The 21,220-nt window shown below is 45.2% G+C and overlaps 1 protein-coding gene across 2 annotated transcripts in view; it reads right to left on the bottom strand.

Moving 5' to 3' along the window:
* Window positions 1–1,066: 1,066 nt before the first annotated feature.
* The window catches only part of ASTN2 (astrotactin 2), a 912,541-nt gene continuing 892,387 nt past the window's right edge, over window positions 1,067–21,220 (bottom strand). Inside the window, exons 21-24 of one of the 2 annotated variants that reach the window (XM_060013324.1) lie at window positions 17,642–17,742; window positions 15,747–15,930; window positions 1,848–1,881; window positions 1,067–1,764 (exon numbers count right to left, since the gene is read on the bottom strand). In XM_060013324.1, the coding sequence (XP_059869307.1) occupies window positions 1,546–1,764; window positions 1,848–1,881; window positions 15,747–15,930; window positions 17,642–17,742 (538 nt within the window). In that variant the 3' untranslated portion in view covers window positions 1,067–1,545. Of the gene's footprint in view, window positions 1,882–15,746; window positions 15,931–17,641; window positions 17,743–21,220 lie in introns of both variants that reach the window. The other variant, XM_060013323.1, reaches the window with a different exon arrangement.

The following is a 21,220-nucleotide window of genomic DNA, read 5'->3' as shown; positions in this document are numbered from 1 at the left end:
TTGAGCTTAGATTGTTGGAGGTTGAGCAGATCTTTAGGCACCTGAGTCGTCTGGAAGGATCTCCTTCTGCTTTATTTCTCCATGGGGATTATTACGGTCCTTTGGTGGGAACTCAGCACGTAGGTTTTGGGGGAGGGGATTATGGACTTCATCAGCACTCGTCAAAACCGAGAAATACGCTTATTTTCAACTGCTTTTATTCTACTGATATTCAGCATTTTCCCCTCCGAATTCCCATTGCGCCCTTCACTCTAACAGGTAAAAACACCTGACCTACATCCCATTTCCTCCAGCAAGCTAGCGTCTCTGAGCTGCTGCCAGGAAGTTAAGGACATATACAGCCTCTCTGTATTCATTCCCCTCCCCGGGAACACAACGGAAGTAAACAATTACCATTTAAAAGTAGACTTAATGGTGGAAGGTTTCCCTCATTACCTCAGATCCAAACTGCTGTCACTTCTGGAAAAGGACAGCAGTCACCGTCTTCAAAGCCTTTTCCGGTCCGACCTCCATTCTGGAGCTGGAATGGTTTTTCTTAAAGAGCAAGTTGACTCCTCTGCTAACGTTCCGCAGTGGCTTTCAGTTACTTCAAATACTGTCAAACTTTTTGTCCACGGCTTCCAACGCTCTGCCTAGCTCCCAGCCTTACCTCTTGCTTCTTCCTACTTTGATCTCCAGTCTCAATGAAAGTGCTTGCAGCCCTCGAAGGAGTATACTTTCTCTTATCTCTGGGCTTTTATTCACAGTGTCCCACCTGCCTGGAGCAAATCCCATTCTCCTCCCCCCATCTTTTGGGCGTAGGCATCACTTTTTCAGAACCCCTCCAGGCTGTCTCACGACCCAGCAATGAGCTCAGAGAACCTCCATTCTTCCCCTACCACAGCCTGAAATAACTGGCTACCTCTCTATAATTTCCATTGGACTGTACACTCCCTGAGGAGAGGGAACATCTCTGTCTTTAGTGGCGTGCCTAGTGTACAGGAGAGAACAAATAAATACCTGTTGAGTGAACAGACGGAAGTCCCCCATCAGTAAGAAACAGCACCCGAGCAGAAAGAGAGACAATAGGAATTTTTAATGCATGGAGAGCCCTGCAGGGACTCTGGGCAGACCCACAGGCAGCAGGAAGAGGCAGGGGTCCTGCAGACTCAAACGTGTCCGAAAAACAAAGTCCTAGAGACCCAAGCTTCCTCACTGCAACGATCCTCGGGGATGCCCTCCTGCTGCTCAAGAGGTCCAGTTGTCTCTCCATAGGTCTCCTGCTGGGGTCCACGGCAGGAAGGAAGCTGAGTGTAGCAGGAGGGAGGAAGAAGGGGAAAGGCCTCTTGGTCTCCACCTGAAAGCTCCTGCCTCGGGACTGACCACCATCCAGAAGAAAGTGTTTAAAAAGGAGAGACTGTGATAGAGTCAAATAAGATCTTAGAAAAAAATAAAAGATAGGGGGAAATGAATAATTCCAGGGGTTACAAAGTTCTCTGTCGGCTATCCACAAGAGAAAGAGTTTGCTTTGGCCTTGCTGGCAAGCCGCATCCGCCAGGCCCGTCCTCAGCTGTCCCCCAGCCCACCCAGGCCCCAGGATCCACGAGAGCACCGCTCCCCCTCCCACGGAGAGTCTCTGTGCTCACGGAGGGCAGCACCCTCCCTCACCGGCCCTTGGACTCCCCATACGTGTTTCGGGCCATGGACACCATCTTCTCCTCGCATGTGATTTTGGTGTCCTTGAGGACGCTGTACCACACCATACCCACAGGCCGGACCTCCTCGCTGCGGCAGAAAAGGTAGGGCACGGTGTCCACGCGGCTCTGGATGTAGGCGCTTCGGAGGAGGCTGGAACAGTGGCTGCTCACCTTCTCCAGACGCCGCAGGATCAGGTGGGCCTTCCTGGAAGACAGAGGAGGCGGTAATGACGGAAGGGGCCTAGATCGAGCACCAGGCCTTTGAGGGGGGTGAGTTAATGTCAGCAGACAGATGAGGACTTCTTGTCCCAACAATCCCCTAGCCGTGCCTGACTTGAATGTGGTACTTTGAACGCCTGTTCAAGATTCCCCTGGAACTTGTCCTCTTTAACTGTGCAATGTGTAAGAAGTAGAAGAGCGGTATAACCTTTGACCTAATACTTTCACTTCTGAGATACAAGCGTTACAAGGTAAGCAGCCTGAGGACTCTGACCAAGTAAGTGTAAATTATTATAACAATGAGAAATGACAACAAGAACAACAACTAAAACGTATGAACACCATGAGCTAGATGCTGGGTAAGTACTTCACATACGTTTAAAAATTTCTATATAATCTTCACAACAGTCCTGAAAATACTGTTATTTCCACATATAGTCAACGGCCATGGAGCCCAGGTTTCAGAGAGGTGACACTACTTGACCAAGGTCAAACATCAGGTTGACCATTGAGTTGGGCATTTGGATCTAGGCCTGAACACCCACCAAGTCCCCCTCTGTCCGCTTTCTTACTTTTCTAATTCTCTCATACTCTTTTCTCATAGTCAGAATAAAATCTTGTCCTCTGTGCTTCTAAATTCATGAAAGTCTTTATGTATATACCCAAATCAGAACTTCTCTATTTCAGTTTTCTTATCTCTAAAATAGTGATGGTGGCCTAACGGGCTGTGAGATTAACTAAGAGAAATGCCCAAAGGCTGGACCTGAGTAAGCTCCCATTAATGATAGCTTCTATTACAGAGAATTGCTGTGACGATGTCTCAGGGTCAAGGTCATACTGGACACTAGTCTCAGCAAGAAGCGCCCTGGACTGTGGGGGTCATCATTAGGCACTTATCTAGAGCTCTTTCTGTAGCACCAGACAGCGGATCCTCGGGGAGACCCGAGGGCTGCAGAGAAAATGAAAGCAAGCATCTTTGAGATCACCTAGTCCGAGGCGTCTCAACAGGAGCGCCACTGACACGTGGGCTGGATAATCCTCTGCTGTGGGGACAGCCTTGCAGGACATTTAGCAGCATCCCCAGGCCTCTGCCTCCAAGATACCAGTAGCACCCGCAGCCCCAGGCATGACAATAAAATTGCCTCCAGACATCGCCAGATGTCCTCTGGGGACCAAAATCACCCCATTTGAGGACCAGAGACTTAGTCGGACCTAATCTCATTAAAGATGTGGAAACTGAGGAGGCTTAGAGAGGGAGAGGAATGACCTTTTCGCGGGTCATACCATAAGTCAGCTTTGCTGTCCAGGTGTCCATCTCCTTGTGGAATCCATTTTTCTCTACATCTCAGCATCCTCAAGATGCCTAGGGATCCTGAGGGGCTAAATGAGAGGCTCTCTCCTGCTGTCCTCTCCATGCCCCTCTGAGACCCCAGGAGGGAGGGCGTTTTACGACAACAGACCCCACAAATGGGAGACTGTTTTAGGCACCTGCGAGGCGGCTGGGAAAGGGCTGGGCTTATGCGTGTAGCTTTTGTGGGCACGATTTATGAGGTGCCTTTCAAAAAGTCCTCTTTGTATAGTTCACCACTTGGGTGGAATATTTCCTGAGGTGCCAAGAATTCATAGCTTCATAATCACACTCGAGTTACACTCGACCCACAGGCCTCTTTCACCTCTGGCAGGCGCCTCCGCAGGGGGAGCCCAAGGAGCTTACTCTCAGCCCTCCTTGTTTCAGTTCCTGCTCTGTTCCTTAGCAGCTCGGTGTCCTCGGGAACTTTACTTAATGTCTCCAAACCTGTTTCTTCACTTGACAAATGGGGCAGTTGAGAAGTTAAAGGAGACAGAGTAATTGGTTGCTCCTTTACAGAGCATTTATTATACGGCAGAGCTCCCGATTCAGTAGGAAAAGACAGACAGATGTAAAATTGCAACACCCGTGGCAAAAGCAATGATAAAAGAAGGCGTGGGAGCTGTGGGAAACAGAGGACAGTGCCTAGGTAGGATTGGGAAATCCAAGAAGACTTCCTGTAGAAGGGGAACTTGTGCTGAGCCTCATTAATGAGTAAGGTTTAGGTAAAGAAGAGGGCACAGGCATAACAGGAAGCCTAGGTAAAGGCACAGAGAGAAGGGATTTCATGGTGAAATACGGTGTGCAAGTGGGCTCACAGTGGGAAACGGGAGAAGTGGCAGGAGCCCAGCCACTGGAGCTTAGAAGCCGGGGCATTTGTTGTATAGAGTAATGGTGTACCACACAGGCTCTAGAGCCTGGTTGCTCAGGTTCAAATCCTGCCTCAGCCACTTACTAGCTCTGTGATATTGAGGAAATTGTTTACCCAGCTATGCCTCAGTTTCCTTATCCATAAAATGGGAATAATGACTACATCTATCACAAAGGTCGTTTTAAAAATAAAACAGAAACATTAATGAGTCTGTCATACAGAGTGAAGTAAGTCAGAAAGAGAAAAACAAATACTGTATGTTAACACATATATATGGAATGTAAAAAAAAAAAAATGTTTATGAAGAACCTAGGGGCAGAACAGGAATGAAGACACAGAGGTAGAGAATGGACTTGAGGACACGGGGAGGGGGAAGCGTAAGCTGGGACGAAGTGAGAGAGTGGCATGGACATATATACACTACCAAATGTAAAATCGATAGCTAGTGGGAAGCAGCCGCATAGCACAGGGAGATCAGCTCGGTGCTTTGTGACCACCTAGACGGGTGGGATAGGGAGGGTGGGAGGGAGACGCAAGAGGGAGGGGATATGGGGATATATGTGTACAAATAGCTGATTCACTTTGTTATAAAGCAGAAACTAACACACCATTATAAAGCAATTATACTCCAATAAAGATGTTTAAAAAAACAAAACATTAATGAATCTGTAGTAAGCCCTCAATAGGGGTAAGTGGGGGGTTACTGAAGACTTTCAAGCAACAAAGTAGCAGGTTCAGAGACAAACTGCTTAAAAACGTTTGTAGCTGCACTGAGGAGAATGAAACCTGGGGAGGTCAAGACCAGCAGCGAGAACCACGAACAGACACAGCCAGGTGTCACGTGTTTCCTATCACTGCACTTAGGGGTGCTAGCTTGTTTCTCCTCTTGCTACTTATTCTTTCTATTTCCTTATTTACAAAAAGGGAATAACATTTGCCCACCTCATGGAGTTGAACCGAGGATGAAATAAGTTAATAAGTGTAAAACTCTCTTAGAAAAGTAGTTGGCACACACTAAGCCCCTGATACATGTCAGAAAGTACCTCACCATCACCACCACCTCCACCATCAGGATCTGTGTACTGGTTTAAGCTTTGAGCACTTATGTAAGTTAGTGGCAGGAGACAGACAGACAGAAATAGTAACAGCCTCTAATTTAGGGGGAGAGTTCTGGGTTGGAAAACATGCTGGGTGCTACGGCAATATATAAAGTGGGCACCCAATCATTGGTTTGGGGGCTCCGAGAAATCTTGCCAGGGGACATAACATCTGAGCTAGGTCTTCAATGATGAAACAAATTTTTCAGGTAGATGGGAAGGCAGAGGAGATAGCTCGTCCAAAGTTGGGCTAAAGAGGGCATAAAGCATCAGTCTTTTGAAATGCTGAAGTGCACAGAATGGGTGAGAGACAAGTCAGTTTGGTAGAGATCAGCCCATCCAGACTCTTTTGAGCCATGGTAAAGTATTCTATTTTTTGGGTGATGGAGAGTCATTGTCTGATTAAGTCATAAATACAAGATGAGGTTGGGAAGGACAAGTCCTCCAACATGACCAAATGCTTTGTCTCCAAGGGCCCAGCTATTTCCAAAGAGAGGATCTTGGAACTCAACTGGACCAAGCCTTTGTATGGATGGGGAAACTAAGGTTTGAAATTGGAAAATAATTTGCCTAAAGGAACACCCTAAGTTAGTAACAGAGGCAAAGCTAGAACCTGGGCCCCTAAGTATACGGAGCTAAGATGAACTACTTGGCTCTGGAGACCCAGATTCAAATCCTAGTTCTATAACTCAGCTATGTGGGTCATGAGCAAGCTCTTCACACTAACTCTTAGTTACTGCAAAGTCAAATGGGAATAACAATGTTTCTGGAAGATGAGATAACCTGGGTAATTTGCTTAGCTCTCAGTAAACGTTAGCCAAGATTCAAAGTAGTATTTTATAGTAGATAGGACATAGACTCCAGAGCCCCTTAGGGCAAGCCACTTCTTCTCCGTGAGCCTCAGTTTCCTCATTTGTAAAATGGGGACAGAGACCATTATTTTGCAGTGCCGCTGCTAGGCTGGAATGAAGTTACCGCCATAGGCATCTAGCACAGGAATTTGCATATAATACGCACTAAACCAATGTCAGTTTGCCTAACTGTCCCCTGCTCCTTCTCCACTGTACGCTAGGCCTCAGCACCCTGGTTTGCGATGAGACAACAAAGGCAGAAGAACTCAGAAGGTGAAGCCATGAAGAGAAGGGTTGGAGGTGCTCAAAGGCCGAGGAGGGGGACATGGGTGAGAGACAAAAGGTGAGAGTGCTAGGTGATAAACTGTAGGCAATGGAGATTCACAAACCAAAGGCCAGGCATGCCCCAACCTTTGCCTGGAGGGGGAAATCGCAGGCCAGAAGGACCACTTTTCTCAAATACCAGAAATGAAATCTTCCTCCTTGGAGACAGGACCCAGGCCTGGTGGGATAGGAAGTCAGAGGTAAAGGAGGGACAGCACACATTCATTTATCACGGTCCCAGAAGGCAAGATTGAGACAGGAATGGCTTGTGAAGGAGTCAGCAGCTAGACTCAGATGCCACTTCTTCGGGGAACTGTAGAACCTTGGAGTGACCATTCTCTTCCCATCACCATTACCCGATCCACTGTTGACACAGTTATCGGACACAGACCTAATTCTAAGGGGGCCTTGGAATGGAGAAAAAGAGGACAGACAGTAAGGAAACATCCCCATTGGCCTCTCTCCCTCCTGTCTGTCTCCTGAGCTGAGCTTAAAAGTCTCTGTGTTAGCTGAGCTCAAGCTTAATGAGAGTCAAGGGCATGGTGGAGCTGCAAAAAACTGGAACACAGGGCTTCCCTGGTGGCGCAGTGGTTGAGAGTCCGCCTGCCGATGCAGGGGACACGGGTTCGTGCCCCGGTCCGGGAGGATCCCACATGCCGCAGAGCGGCTGGGCCCGTGAGCCATGGCCGCTGGGCCTGCGTGTCCGGAGCCTGTGCTCCGCAATGGGAGAGGCCACAACACTGAGTCCCGTGTACTGCAAAAAATAAATAAATAAATAAACAAAACAAACAAAAAAACTGGAACACAACCTCTGGAAGTTGAGAGGGCAGATTAAGGGAAATAATGACTTCCATTTACGCTGCCCTTGTCAGGCCACATCTGGAGAGCCCCACTCACTTTGGTAAGAGGGACATGTGCAAACTGCAGCCAGATCATGATGCTGAAGGTTGTCTCAAAAGCAAGTCTTCTGTGGAAGTGCTGGAAGCAGGAAGCAAGTGTCACTGAAGCGGGGAATTAGGAAGATGGTTATGTTGTTCTAGTAACTGAAAACAAGAGGGGGAAACCCTGAGGGTCAGGGATGATAATGACTACAGGTGACTGAGGACCTACTATGTGCCAGAAACCTAGGTAACATCATCTTAAGTGTAATCCTCACTGCAATTCTAGAGTGCATACTTTAGTCCCAGTCTTCAGGTGGTAAAAGTAAGCCTCAGGCTGGTCATACGATTTGACTAGGGTTAACAGAGTAAGAACAGCATCTCAGATCGCTTCAGCAAAGCACCTAAGTGTTAACAAACCACTCAAAAACTAACAGAAGGCACACACACACACACACACGCAATAAAACACCTTAAAACTAAAATCTTCTAAATGTAGATGGGGTCTTTCTATACCTCCAGCGGGTTCCCCTTCACTGGAGGTGATCAAATCGAGCATGCCTTAGAAAAGAGTCTGTCTTAGTCTGTTTGGGCTGCTATAACAAAATACCATAGACTAGGGAGCTTACGAACAACAGAAATATCTTTCTCATATCCTGGAGTCTGGGAAATCTGGGATCTCGGCAGCGGCAGATTTGGTGTGGTGGTTGGTGAACCACATCCTGGTTCATAGAAGGCACTTTTTCACTGTCCCCTCACATGGCAGAAGGGACAAAAGACCTGTCTGAGGCCTCATTTATGAGAGCACTAATCCCATTTATTAGGGCACCACTCCTATGACCTAATCAGTTCCTAAAGACCCCTTCTCCTAATTACATCACCTTGGGCATTAGGTTTGCAATACTGTATATGAACTTTGCAACGGCACCAACATTCAGACCACAGCAGAATCTAACGGTAGTGGGAGCTGGAGCAGATCTCTGTTGCTTTTGTTTGTTTGTTTGTTTTTAATCTAAGAGGAATTAGGGGCTTGATTCACAGAGAAATACCATCTGACGAGCAGTTCACAAGAGAACATGCTGTGACAACTGTCATAGCATCGGGTTCCTGAGATGAGAGGAGCACATTCACTGAGATTCTATTCATGCTTCAAAGCCACGCTAAAATTTCATCTTCAGGAGGTCTTCCAGATCTTCCCAGCTACCCTAAGTCACGTGTTCCTCTTTGTTGCTGAAGCATTTCATTTCTCTGTTGAGATTCATACTATATTATCTGTTAGTTGTGCACACATTTTGGGATGCAATGTGTTATACTGGATAGGACACTAGTTTGACATCAGAAGACAATACTTTGAATCTGAGCTCTGACACTTACTAGTTGTGTAACTTTGAACAATTTACTTAACTCCACTGATTCTCTGTTACTTCATCCTCAAAATTAATTGTTCAGGAGATGAAATGAGATACAAATGACTGGGCCAAAATAAATGTTCAACTAATATTTCCCACCTTCTTCTTGGACAGTATATAGTTCCCCTGGTATCTACCTCCTCCTGATTGTGCAAGGAGAAGGGATTAATAATTTTCAGTCCTTAGCTTTCAAAATACAGCACTTTTCTAGCAGAGGTTTATAAAGGGAATGAAATAACACAGGAGCACCACGTGGATCTAAGGAAGTAATCGGGCAAGTGGGCAAAATGTTTACCCAGATTTGTTTATAATAAAAAAGAAGTTGGAAGAAATCTAGTTGGTCTTTAGCAGAGGACTAAATTAATATGTGATGCATTCATATAATTAACTGGCTAAAAGACCCTTCAAAAAGACAACGTATTTACACATGCATCCACAGGAAAAGACTTGTACATGTGTGTAAAGAGGCAGAAAACAGAACAAAATGTATGTACTTCTTAAACATAGCAGAGTTGATGGAAATGGAACTGTGGTCTGTAGATGTCAATGTATCCTTAAGTCTGTACCCGTTTCCCTACTCATAAGCATATCCATGTCACATCCATATCGATATCTGGAGAAGTACGTGCACCCTTAATTTTATCTCTGGGTGGGGATTAGGGGTTCAGGGGTACAACGTTTTTGCTTGCCATTTTATATATATATATCTGTCTCATTTACATGTTACAGAATGAACAAGAATTACTTTAGGATAAAATAAAGGCATTTCCATTTTGAAGACATGCATACACTTACACATATTTTAAAGCTGGTGTGATGAGTATGTGCAATGAAGTCATGGTTTTATGGCTTCCCAGTGGTTCACTGGGGTTACTTTCAGAATAAATCCACATCAAGTTTAACCTCAGACCACCCCCACCAAACAGAAAACCAGAAGCTCAGGTACTGCCATGTAAATATATTTCCTCAACATCAGGTTTGAAATATGATTTGTAAGGTGACTAGTGAAAATATTTACACTTGGCTTTGTTTCCTCCTTCTTCTCTCATAAGAAACCATGAGACCTTCCAAGAATTCATTCCTAAACTGATGGTAAGAATAACTGAGTCTCAATGAACCCAAAAGTATTTCAGTTTTGAACTGACAGAAACTTCAAGATAATTATGTACATTGCTATATTATCAGTGGGGAAAATGTTCTGTGGGACATTTGTTAAAAGTCATAGTTTGTCTTGTTTGTATTTATCCATTCTGAGACATCATCAATTTTAAGAGATGCTATTGATTTAATCACAGCCTTTCAAGAAAAGAAGAAAGAATATAACACTTAATGTGCAAATCTATTGTGCACAATCCTTCATGATTTCCGAAATATGCAGAAAAAATAAAAGTGCATCTGAGATGACAGGAATATGGCTCTAGAAGCCTAAATTTGCTCTTGCTCCCAACGTCCTAGAAATTCCGAGAGAGTGAATCCAAGATATCTAAGGAAAGAGCTAACATAACCTTGGACTGAAAAAGGTACACTGATATCCCAGGCTTGAATATTTTCACTAAGAACAAAGCAATGACAGTTCATAGCATGTGCTAATCCTTCTCAGATGGGAAAAGCTTCTTGTCTGGCTGTGTTGAGAAAGATCCCAGAATGAACCAATCCTGGGATGATTTCTGTGAGCTATTAGCAATGTCTGCCATGGAAGCAAGAGGGGCTGACATCAGAAATACACCATTTCTAATCTAGCCAGATAAATTCCACTGAAACAAATCTCTTCAAGTGCTTGCTTTCTTCTCCCTACTCTATCATTTTAATCAGACATAACTGAGAGGAATGAGAAGCTCAAGAGTGGTCAAGGGTATTCTGACTGGAGCAAATTTTGGTCCCTGGCCACCTATAAGTTCAGTTTTTCAATTCTCCTAATAGGAACCGTATGGCTGGGACAGCTGGGTGTCAGCGGGTCTTCTCTGAACAGCTGTTTGCAGTAACCTGTGGTTGCCATGGGAACCAGGCTCTGGAGGACATTGGCCTGATGGATTTATTAGGTAGCAGCAAGAGTCACCCTTTTGTCACTACATTTTATGAGGGTACATGACCACAAATCCACAGAGGAGTAGAGAACATTTTGGGGTTTGGTGATTATAGGCCAACAAAATCCTAATAGAGCTCATCCCATGATACCAGACCTCAGAGGGCTCCTGGGAAAAGCTCTTATTATCCTAGCCATCCTAGGTTCCTGAGAAACAAGCCATGCTGGGCTAGAGGTGAAAGGACACGCATGGTGTGCCTCTTCTCTGGTCTCTATGACCTTCAGGGCTTGCTGGTTCCTTGGCTTCGCAGCTGGAAGGGACTTTGGAGTCCAGTTCTTTCATGTTGCAAATGAGGCCCAGAATGGAGATGAAATTTGTCCAAGGTTACACAGCAAGTGGGTGGCAAAGCTAGGACATGAACTCAAGGCAGAGTCTCGCTCTCTCTCCTTTACACTTTGATGTTCTGCATACTTGCTAACCCTTAAGAAGCACGGTACATTTGCCCACAGTGATCCTCTGTTTCAAACCTTTACCCAGCTTTTGGAAGATAGAACAACTCATGAACAGGGCTCGTTAGAGCCATTATGATCTGACCTCTGCTGAACTCTTCAGCCTTGTTTTTTTCCCTTTTCCTTCTCACCTTGAACTCTCTGCCCCACTGAGATTTATCCTTCCTGACCAAGGTATATTCTCTTACCCCACCCTCCCTCACCCTTGCCCTGGTTGCTCCTTCTACTGAGAGTACTCCTCCCCTTCCACCTGGAGGACTCCTGTTCACCCTTTACTTCTGAGCATACACTTCACTCTCTTCTCCAGGAATTCTTCCTTGAGCTCCAGGTCTGGATTAGCTGCACCGACAGCTGCATCCAGAACCGTGTCACTCAAACGGTGCTTCTTCACAAGACACACTGGCGTCACTGAAGAGCCTGTCAGAAATGCAGACTCTCAGGCCTATCCTAGACCACGGAGTTGATCTGAATTTTAACCAGGCCCCTGAGTGATTCGCCGGTACACTAAAGTTTGATAAACGTCACTCTAAAGCACACTGCTCACCCTCCTTATACTGTGTTTCTTGTGACATATTTCACTGCATCTGCCTGCTGACCAGTCTTTTTCTCACTAGATGTTGAGCCTGGTAGAGGCAGGAGCTGTCTTCTTCGCTCATCTGTTTCCAGCCCACAGCACAGGGTCTGGCACAGAGTAAGCACATTAAATGAATCGATGAATCCATAAATTAATAAGTGAGGATATCCTCAAGTCTCTTAATATTTGCAAGGACAATGCATTTTTTTTATTTTTAGAATGTTATTTTTAAGCTAGAAAAACCTTAGAGTTTGCGGAATTCCGTTGTTTCCAACTGTGATCTATATAGATCCTTGATAGCTCAGGTAGACCTCAGGGACCCTTGGGATTGGAGGGGGGAAGTTGAAGAGGAGACCCAGCAGGGGGGCTCCAGGTCACCCACTCTAGCTTCTACCAGAACAACTCTGTAGTCATCTGGTTCACACATCTACTCATCCCATTATTCAATTATTCAATAAGTAATCATTTAGCACCTACTTACAAGAGTTGAATGGGACATAAAGGATCACTAGCTATACATAAACTGACATTGTAGTGGGGATAATATCTTATAGATAACTCAGAAGTAAACACATAAGCAATATAGGATACTAAAACTAGTAGATACAACACAGAAAATTAAAACACGAGGGTGTGATAAAGTGAATGGGTAGAAATTTTAGAGGATTCTCTGAGGAGGTGACTTCTAGCTAAGACCTGGGGTTCTTTGCAAGATTTAGAAAACAGCTTTTTCACTGCTAAGAAAAAAGAAAAAGTACTACTATCGTTTTGTTATAGGGGAACAACTGACCAAAACCACCGCCCTGGCCAAGCCCTATAGTAACCACTTGCATGAGTTATCTTACAACAGGAGGTCCTGGTAAGGAACTCAGAACTAACAAGCTACCACCAACTGGAAGAATTCGGGAAAGGTGAAAAGGAGAGAGGAGAAGCCAGTTCATATGTCCTACAAACCTCCCAGAATCCTTCTCGCTGGAATCCATCTTGGCTGAGCGATGCTCGAGTGCCACCAGGAAGGACCCTGAGTGAGAATGATTGTCCAGAGACAACTCATAAACTAACGCCATTACCATAAAACCCGAGACTGCAAGCCACATGGCAGAGCAGTTCTCCTGGGTTCCCTTACCCTGCTGCTCTCTGACCAGGCGCCCCTTTTCAATAAAGTCTCTTGCTTTGCCAGCACATGTGTCTCCTCGGACAATTCATTTCTGAGTGTTAGACAAGAGCCCACTCTCGGGCTCTGGAAAGGGACCCCCTTTCTGCAACAATTTTATAGATAAAGAGACTGAGTGCCAGAGAGGGCCACAGGCCAAGGTTGCACAGTCAGTTTATTAGCAGTGCCAGGATGGATTAGGGTGCAGCTGCCTTGATTCCTGCTGATGCCAGTGTGGGACACCAGAGGAATCTCAGATTCCCTCAAGAGACTAGAAAGACCAAAGAAGGAGGGAGCTGGGTGGCACAGTGGGTGTTGGCATATAGTGGCTGGTGACTAGCTGGCCGGAGGTGAACGGGTCCATTACTGAGTGGGTTGTTCTGCCTCTGTGGGCGACCAGAAAGCCTTTCCAGAAGATTTATGTCCTGGAAGGACCCCAGAAGATGATAAAGACAAAGCCAGGAGTGAAGCTCTGGTTTAGCTTCCACCTAAAATCCCTGAACCCTGTGGGAAAGCCCAGTAAAGCAGAATGCCTTTGCCTGTCCCCAGGCAAGATGGCAGCCGCGATGACTCATGCAGAAGCTTTCATCTGGGGCTCTGTGCTTCTGTCTGTCTGCTCTCTTTTAGCTTTTATCTAAAGACCATTTCTTTCATGTGAAAGGGAGAAAGTTACAATCCAGGACCCAGCAAAACAGATAAGGCCCCGCCCCAGGGAAAGAGCCTTTTTATCCCTCAACCAAGCCTTGAATTCTTGGAGTTTACTGCAAGTGTTGTAAGGGCTCAGGGTGAAAGCTCGGGGCAGAACCGGACTCCATAGCAAACTCTGCGCAGCTCATTTAACCCTGTGGGGCCTCCAATTCCTTTTCATTCATAAAATGGGGAGGATACCCTACTTTGCCTAGTTTACAGGGTAATTTTAAAGCTATTTAAGGCATAACACGCTGCCCTATCTCAGGAAGTCACGCAATCCTCTTCAGTGCCAGAAACACTAGCACAGACCCAGGGCACTGCACCATCTCTCCTGGATTAGGGTTACAACAGCCTCTATGGCCTCACTGCCTCCTTCTGGTCTAGACACCTCTAGTCCAGGCTTCTAACTGCAGTCAGAGGGATCTCTATCCCTTGAAGATCTGATAACATCTCCCCCCTGTGAAAAACACTTGAAAAGCTTCCCATTACCCTAGAGAGATAATCCAAACTCTTTAACCCTACTTACAGGGCATTCGGAACTGGCCCTTGCTGACCTCTCCCTTCTTATCTCTTCCCACTCCTGCTGTCACACACTTGGCTCCAACTACACAGAAATTCTTTCAGTTCCTCCACACAGTGTTTACCAAAGTGTAGAAGGAGTTCCCCTGGGGCAGGAGAAAGGATTTTAGGTGGTACTCAGGAAGATCACAGATCCAGTATTAAACAACAATGAATCACACTGAGGAAAAGCATTTTGATTCCCATTTTCACTCTCTTCCCCTCCTCCAGATTACTTTAAGAGAGTTTTAGTTCAGGACTGTGTCTTAAGTACTTCTCTAACACTTGCTAATCTCCCTTTTTAAAGGGAAAGCCTCAGGCTCAGCTAGGCTTGAACTACATTGTTTTCTGGTTTTGTTTTTCTTCCATTGTACTGAATGCTTAAGTTTAATCTTTATTAAGGGTAGATGGTGCTAGTTTTCCCTTTACAAAATGATACAGTGTTTTCGTTTCAAATGTATTTTCAGTAAGTGGACCTAAGGAAGAAATAGAAAATAAATGAACTGCATATGGTGTGGCGATATGACAAAAATCATAAAGGTGGCAGGCAAATGACCAAAATTTAAGAGGAAAACCCCTGCCTATGTAGTATTATCTCCTCTGAACATTTCACAGGCTACTCCTTTGGCCCTAACCCCTCCAATCCTCCTCTCCCTCCAGTGGTCTGACCTTAGCTCACCCTTTAGGCCTCAGAGTCTCAGCCTTTATGGGGGCTTCACTGCGTTACCTAGACCGAGTGTCTATGCCTTGCTTCCCCAAAGGGCCCCTTTCGTCTATTCTTTTGACCCTTATTATTCCTATTCTTTGCAACTGCTTGTTTAATTACCTGCAACAGTAAGCTATGCGTCGATAGGGACTGTTTCTACATTTTTAACATTGCATTATCAACTACCGACCTAAAAGAGGGGCTACTAAGTTTGTGTTGAATAAATGAATGGATGTCATTGTTGGGTGCAAGGCATGAAATGCAGCCACCGTTTCAGATACTACTTTGTGACGCTTCAGAAGATAGTGACTGTGTGTTAGTTACGGTTGAATCCTCCATGGCAACTATCACAGTGGTTGGCATGGTCAGTGCTGGTGACAAAAAATTGTGTCTTAGTACGTGTTGAAGTTATGAATGTATTTAGTCTTGGTTACCAATGGGCTTTATCCAGAAAAAAAAAAAAACCCTCGGATTTCTTATGAAAGAGTAGGAGAAGCCCTAGATTAGGGGCCATGACCCTGTCACCATGCTCTTCTACGATGCTGATTAGGACATATCCCCTCAAGAAAGCTATGCTTCCCTTCTCTAAAACTGCAAGTGGAAGGTGAAGAAGGGGAGATTGACTGAAAGAACACTGAGGTCTCTGATCTGACATTCCAGGAGTCTAAGAAGCTAAAATTCCAAGATTCTTTCATTCTCCCTACCCACTTCCCCTCTCGAACCCTGACATGACCGGGGTGACTGCCACTCTTATTTATTTCATAAAGCCCATTCCCAGCCTATGGAAGAAAGGCTCCAGTAAAGTCAAATGGAAGCAAGAAGAATTTACCACCCCACTCGCGCTCATATGCCCACGTACCTGGGCCCCAGCTCATCCTCGCTCCTCCAGACAAAGTCACCAAACTTCTCATAGTGAGAGTTGTAGTGGTGCTGGACTCGAAACAGCATGGAGGCGGAGACTTCCATCAGTGTGTTGTAGGCAGTCTGCTGCTCCTTCCCGCTTGTGTACCCATTGTACAGATTGTAGATCTTGTCAGCTATCTCTGGGGAGGAAGAATTGCAGGCACAGATCACCGGACAGTAGGAAAAAGGGAGGACAAAAGCATGCCTTGCAACTAGGAAGGCATATTCATGCAGGAGTTCACTAGTGTGGTCTTTGGGGACAGACAAACCTTAATTCCATCCTGAATATGTCACTGACCAGCTGTGTTCAGTTTTCCTATCTATCAACCGGAGATAACGATATATAGTCTGGAGAGGCACTGGGACGACTACATTAAAACATGCATGTAAAGCACTCAACACAGGGTCTGGCACAAAGTTAGTGCTTGTAATTGCACTCACTAACGTAAGTTTTGTGCCTATGATTTAACAGAAAATTCCAAACAAGTGCAGAGGCTTAAATAAACTGTCTTGGGCTCATCTCAATAGTCAACTTCTATCTCCTCTCCGCAATACTCCCAACACATTTCTGTGATCAGGTCTAACAGCTCTCCATTCAAAAATCTTTCAAAGAAAATCTCGACTCTTCTGTTTGCCATTCATGGCAATTTCTACTCTTTCAGTCATTCCTACTAATTGATGTAACTAAAATTCATTATGGGCTGCTCTTTTGAATAGGAGGCACATTCTTTCATCTTTGAAGACTTTGAACAAAATTTATGTATGTTCCCACATCACTGCTAATGGCAATCGCTTTCAGGACAGTCTGGGGGACTTGGGTTCAGGATGGAAGGAGCATTTACTTTGTAAAGTTTTCTACCCTGATCTTTATTGTTCTTATGTTTTTAAACCATGTTCATGTGTTATTTTAAAATAAAAATACTTAAAAAAATTACGAGGAAACCATCTCAAATTCTCTCCCTTTTGAGACTCAGTATCTCACCATCTCCTCTTGTCTGGTAGGTAGCACACAAACATCTGTCATCAAGCTTATGACTGAGCCATTTGAAGAAATGTCTCTCTCTCTCTCCCCCTAGAATGTGAACTCCTGAAAGATGAAGACCATGTCTCTTCTGCATTCCTTGTACCAGGGTTCTTAGAAAATATCTGCTCAACTTGAAGTGGACCACCAGGTCTCATGAGCTACCATCATGTTTTTGTAGAAACTGTGTCTACACATTGTCTAAGAACTAAGTATATGGTAGAGCTGATTTATTGGTTCCATTTTTTTTGACAGGTGTTTTGCCTAATGTTTACAACTCCATGGACAAGGAATAGCAGAAAAGGTTTTATCTTGCATGCTAATTCTGACTGATAGTTACTGACTCTAGCTCTACGCTGAGGATTCTGAGGCCACCCCTGGGCTAGATGGGAAGGTGTGCTGTGATCAGCTAATGATATCTGCCATGAGTGCAGCAAAGCCAAGTGGTCCTCTAGGTGCCACCGATTTGCCAGCTCTAGCGTAGCCTGAAGTGGAAGAAAGGGATTGGTCCCTAAAAGCCTAGGCCAAGGGGCAGAACACAGTCATGGGGTTCTGACTCTCCACCACTCCTTGCCTCTAAGTCAGAACACAGATTCTACAACAGAGGAGCAAGTCTTTCTACTGGCAAAGATACTGCTGGTCCGTCTCAATTTCCTTCATGGCTTTGATTAATTTATCTCCATGTTCCTCCTTAGTCCCTTGGCTTTCTTCTCCCTGTGCCAATATGTGTGTGAGGCAGGAAAGTAGTGGTGGTTAGTGACTGTTGGGTGCAGAATTTAGAGAGCGAAAATATGGGAGTTACCTCGGAAGTGAAGAAATGGGTCACCTACCTTCTGCTTTATTGTCATCTACCAGCGGACAGGCGGTCCTCAGGGTCACTGTGCTGAGCTCTGAGTGCCTCCCTCGTGTATCCACTGCATAGAGAGTGAACCTGTAGCACAACAAGAAAACAGAGCACAAGGCTGTGACTTCAGAAAAGGCCCTGGAAGTTCCAAAGAGGAACACAAAATCATAGCACAGGAATAATAGTTGAAAGAGCTCAGGGATGAGGGGCTTCCCTGGTGGTGCAGTGGTCGAGAATCTGCCTGCCCATGCAGGGGACATGGGTTCGAGCCCTGGTCTGGGAGGATCCCACATGCCGCGGAGCATCTAGGCCCCGTGAGCCACAACTGCTGAGCCTGCGCTTCTGGAGCCTGTGCTCCGCAACAAGAGAGGCCGCGATAGTGAGAGGCCCGCGCACGGCGATGAAGAGTGGCCCCCACTCGCCGCAACTAGAGAAAGCCCTCGTACAGAAACGAAGACCCAACACAGCCAAAAATAAATAAATAAATAAACAAACTTGAAAAGAGGTCACAAGCAAAATTAAAAAAAAAAAAAAAAAGAACTCAGGGATGCTTAGGCTGCAGGAAAATGATTTGGAAAGAAAAAAAAGAAAATTATTAAGCATGTATTGAACACCAACTGCCTTGCTGGGCATTTTGCACATAATCTCTTAATTTACAAGTAGCAAACCTAGAAGGCAGGGATTATTCTCACCTGCATTTCACCAAGGAGAAAACTGAGACTTAGTTGTGTATCTTTCCATGGTCTCACAGTTACCGGGGGGGCAGAGCAGTCTGAATCCAGGACTTGAGAAGTAAACCCCGATGCTATCTTGTATGGCTTTATATACTCATTTATATATTCTTTCATTCATTTACTTAACAAATTTTAGTTGAGCATTAACTGTGTGCCAGGAATTATTTTAGGTGCTAAGATTATAAAGATGAGCAAGAGAGTTAAGGCCCCTGCTTGCATAAAGCTAAACAAAAAGTAAGCAAAAAAATAGATAATGGTGAATGATAATAGATTAAAGTGAAGGGGGATGTGGCTGCTTTAGACAGGTGTGTCCACAAAGGCCTTCTTGTTGAGAGGTTTGATCTGAGACATGAAAATGAGAAGGAACTAGCTTATGGGAGGAAAAGCATCCCAGGCAGGAAAAGCAGTTAAGTGCAAAGGTCCTGAGGCGAGAAGGATCCAGACTGTTGGAGGAGTAGACGGTTTGTGCAGCTGTAGCAAAGAGAGATGAGTGGGAAGATGGGTGGGTGGGGCCCCTGTGGGCCATGATAGAGTCTGGGAGTTATTCTAGGGACAAGGCATGTCCCCAGCTTTCAGCGTTGTTGCCTGCAGCCCCATGCTGTACTGGGGGGAATAGGCAGCCTGTGTGGTATTCGACGGAGAGAATTGGTAAACTGCAGACCTGGTGGATTCAGGTCCAATCCAGGGCACAGAATTCTTTCTAGAGTAGACACGGTTGTCTGGCCTACTTTGAGAAGGCTCTCTGACCCTTCACACCTCCAGATCTCCAAGTTCTGAAGTTTAAACAAAGTCAAAGGAGTGAGTAGACTTTCGAGAAGAGGTAATCCTTGGAGGCCAGCGACAATCTGAATAGAAGGGAGAAGGGCTAAGCGTCTCAGCATCCTGTCCTTGTCATGCCATCCTCTTTCACCAGCGTTCAAGGGTAGAGCAGTAGCGTGGAGTGGGAATAGGGTTTTCTGGGTCAGGTAGAAGAAACTACAGTCCCAGGGGCCCTATTTCCTCTCCCCCTTCTCCAAAACCTCAACTTACCTCATGTTATAAAATGGGCATAACACTGTGACTGCCAGTTGTGGAATGATGAACCCTGACTGACTGCACATATTAGGTAGTTAATAAATATGAGCTGGTTGTCCAAATTAATTAATTTGTGCTGAGTCCTTAATATGTGTCAGGCAGGGACCTATGCAGTTTTATCTGCATTATTGCTATTAATTCCCCCAGATGATCCTAAAAGATAACTGCTATTACTCTCTTTATTTTATATACGGGGCTCAGAGAGGGAAAGCAGCTTGCCCAGAACCACACAGTAATTACTGAGACAGGCAGTTAAGCCTAGGTGTGTCTGACTCCAAAGCCCATGCATTTAGCCACTATCAGCTACTATCCTCTGACTAAAGGTCTGTGGATATCACCTCTGTACAAATACAAGTCCATTAGGTACACTTGCCAAACTCCAAATATGTTGAAACAGTGCCATTTCACATGTTTTTCTAATCTTATGAAAACCTCCTAAAATAATCACTCTCATTATCTCCATCTTTCAGAAGAGGAAACTGAAGATCAAAAAATTAGGCAATTTGTCCAAAATCACAGTTAGACAATGAGAAAACCAAGACCTGTATCCTGGTTTGTCTCACTCTAAAACCCATACTCTGAACTCTCAGCTGCCATTTTCCTGCTCCAGTTCCACCACTACTAGCTCAGAGGGTCTGAACCTGGAAACCTCAGAGGGCCTCTCAGCTTTAATACCTCATGACATGATGGTCCAAAGGCTGTTTTTATTAAAGGCACTATAAATCAGAACTTCTTGGTACGAGGGGCACAGTAAGCAGAAGCCAGTATCTTTCTGGAGAAACTACCATTTGTCTTCTTTGTGCGAAAGTCTCCTTTTTAAGAATAACTCGATTTCTCTTTTGAAGAACTGTAAGAGGTACTCATGCCATTCCAAGAATGTGTTTTGAGCTTATTCCTTGATATTGATTCTGAGTTTTGTCGTAATTCAGACGGTACCTTAGCCCCATCCTGCCTTTACTGGGAAGCTGGTGTTTTGGGCGCACATCGGAATTCATCAATCAGTCATGCCAGGTCTGTGTTTCTGACGCCACGAGCCAGGCTGGCAGCAAGCCTCGTAACCATATACGCTCCATACTCTTTACTGCTATGGGCCACGGCCACTAGGCCGATGACAGACCCAGGGAGACACCTCCTAGCACTGCAGGAATGTAAGCACTGAGCTGTCCCACCAATATGCTGCAAAGGGAACTGGGGTGAGGGGTCAAGCAGGGAACAGGTCACCCAGAGCCCCAGAAGCAGAAGGAGCCTTGCAGACATTCAGCATCCATTCAAACCTTGGCTCTGAGGTTCACTAGAACCTCAGAGTATGACCTTGGGCTGGTTGATTATCCTCTCTGAGCCTAAGTCTCCCCGAATGTGAAACAAAAGAAACAAGTCCCTCCCTGAAGAATTGTCAGTCCGAGTGCAGGAAAACTAGCCCACTTCCTAAATGTAATGATAGGCACGGCTGCCATCTACTAAGTGCTCATCGGTGTTGGGTCCTTTGTATGCACTGCTCCAGTTAATCTTCATAATGTATGCGTCAGGTACCATGACTGTTTGCATTTTATCAGTAAGGATGTTGGTTCCAAGGAGGTCAAGTAATTGACCTATTATTACATATTAAGTAAGTAGCAGTGGGGGACCAGAATTAGGTCTGTCTAAATCCGAAGATTATACTCTTAACTACATTGTACTATACTATCTTGTCAAATCTCATTTCACCTTTTATCTTTCATCAGCTGGCTTGGAGTGCTGGCAAGGGTAAACAAGTGTGG

Source organism: Delphinus delphis, chromosome 6, assembly GCF_949987515.2.
Source record: "Delphinus delphis chromosome 6, mDelDel1.2, whole genome shotgun sequence".
NCBI classification, from domain to species: domain Eukaryota; kingdom Metazoa; phylum Chordata; class Mammalia; order Artiodactyla; family Delphinidae; genus Delphinus; species Delphinus delphis.
The sequence above is the reverse complement of the archived record's forward strand: the minus strand, read 5'-3'. Positions and strand labels throughout refer to the sequence as shown.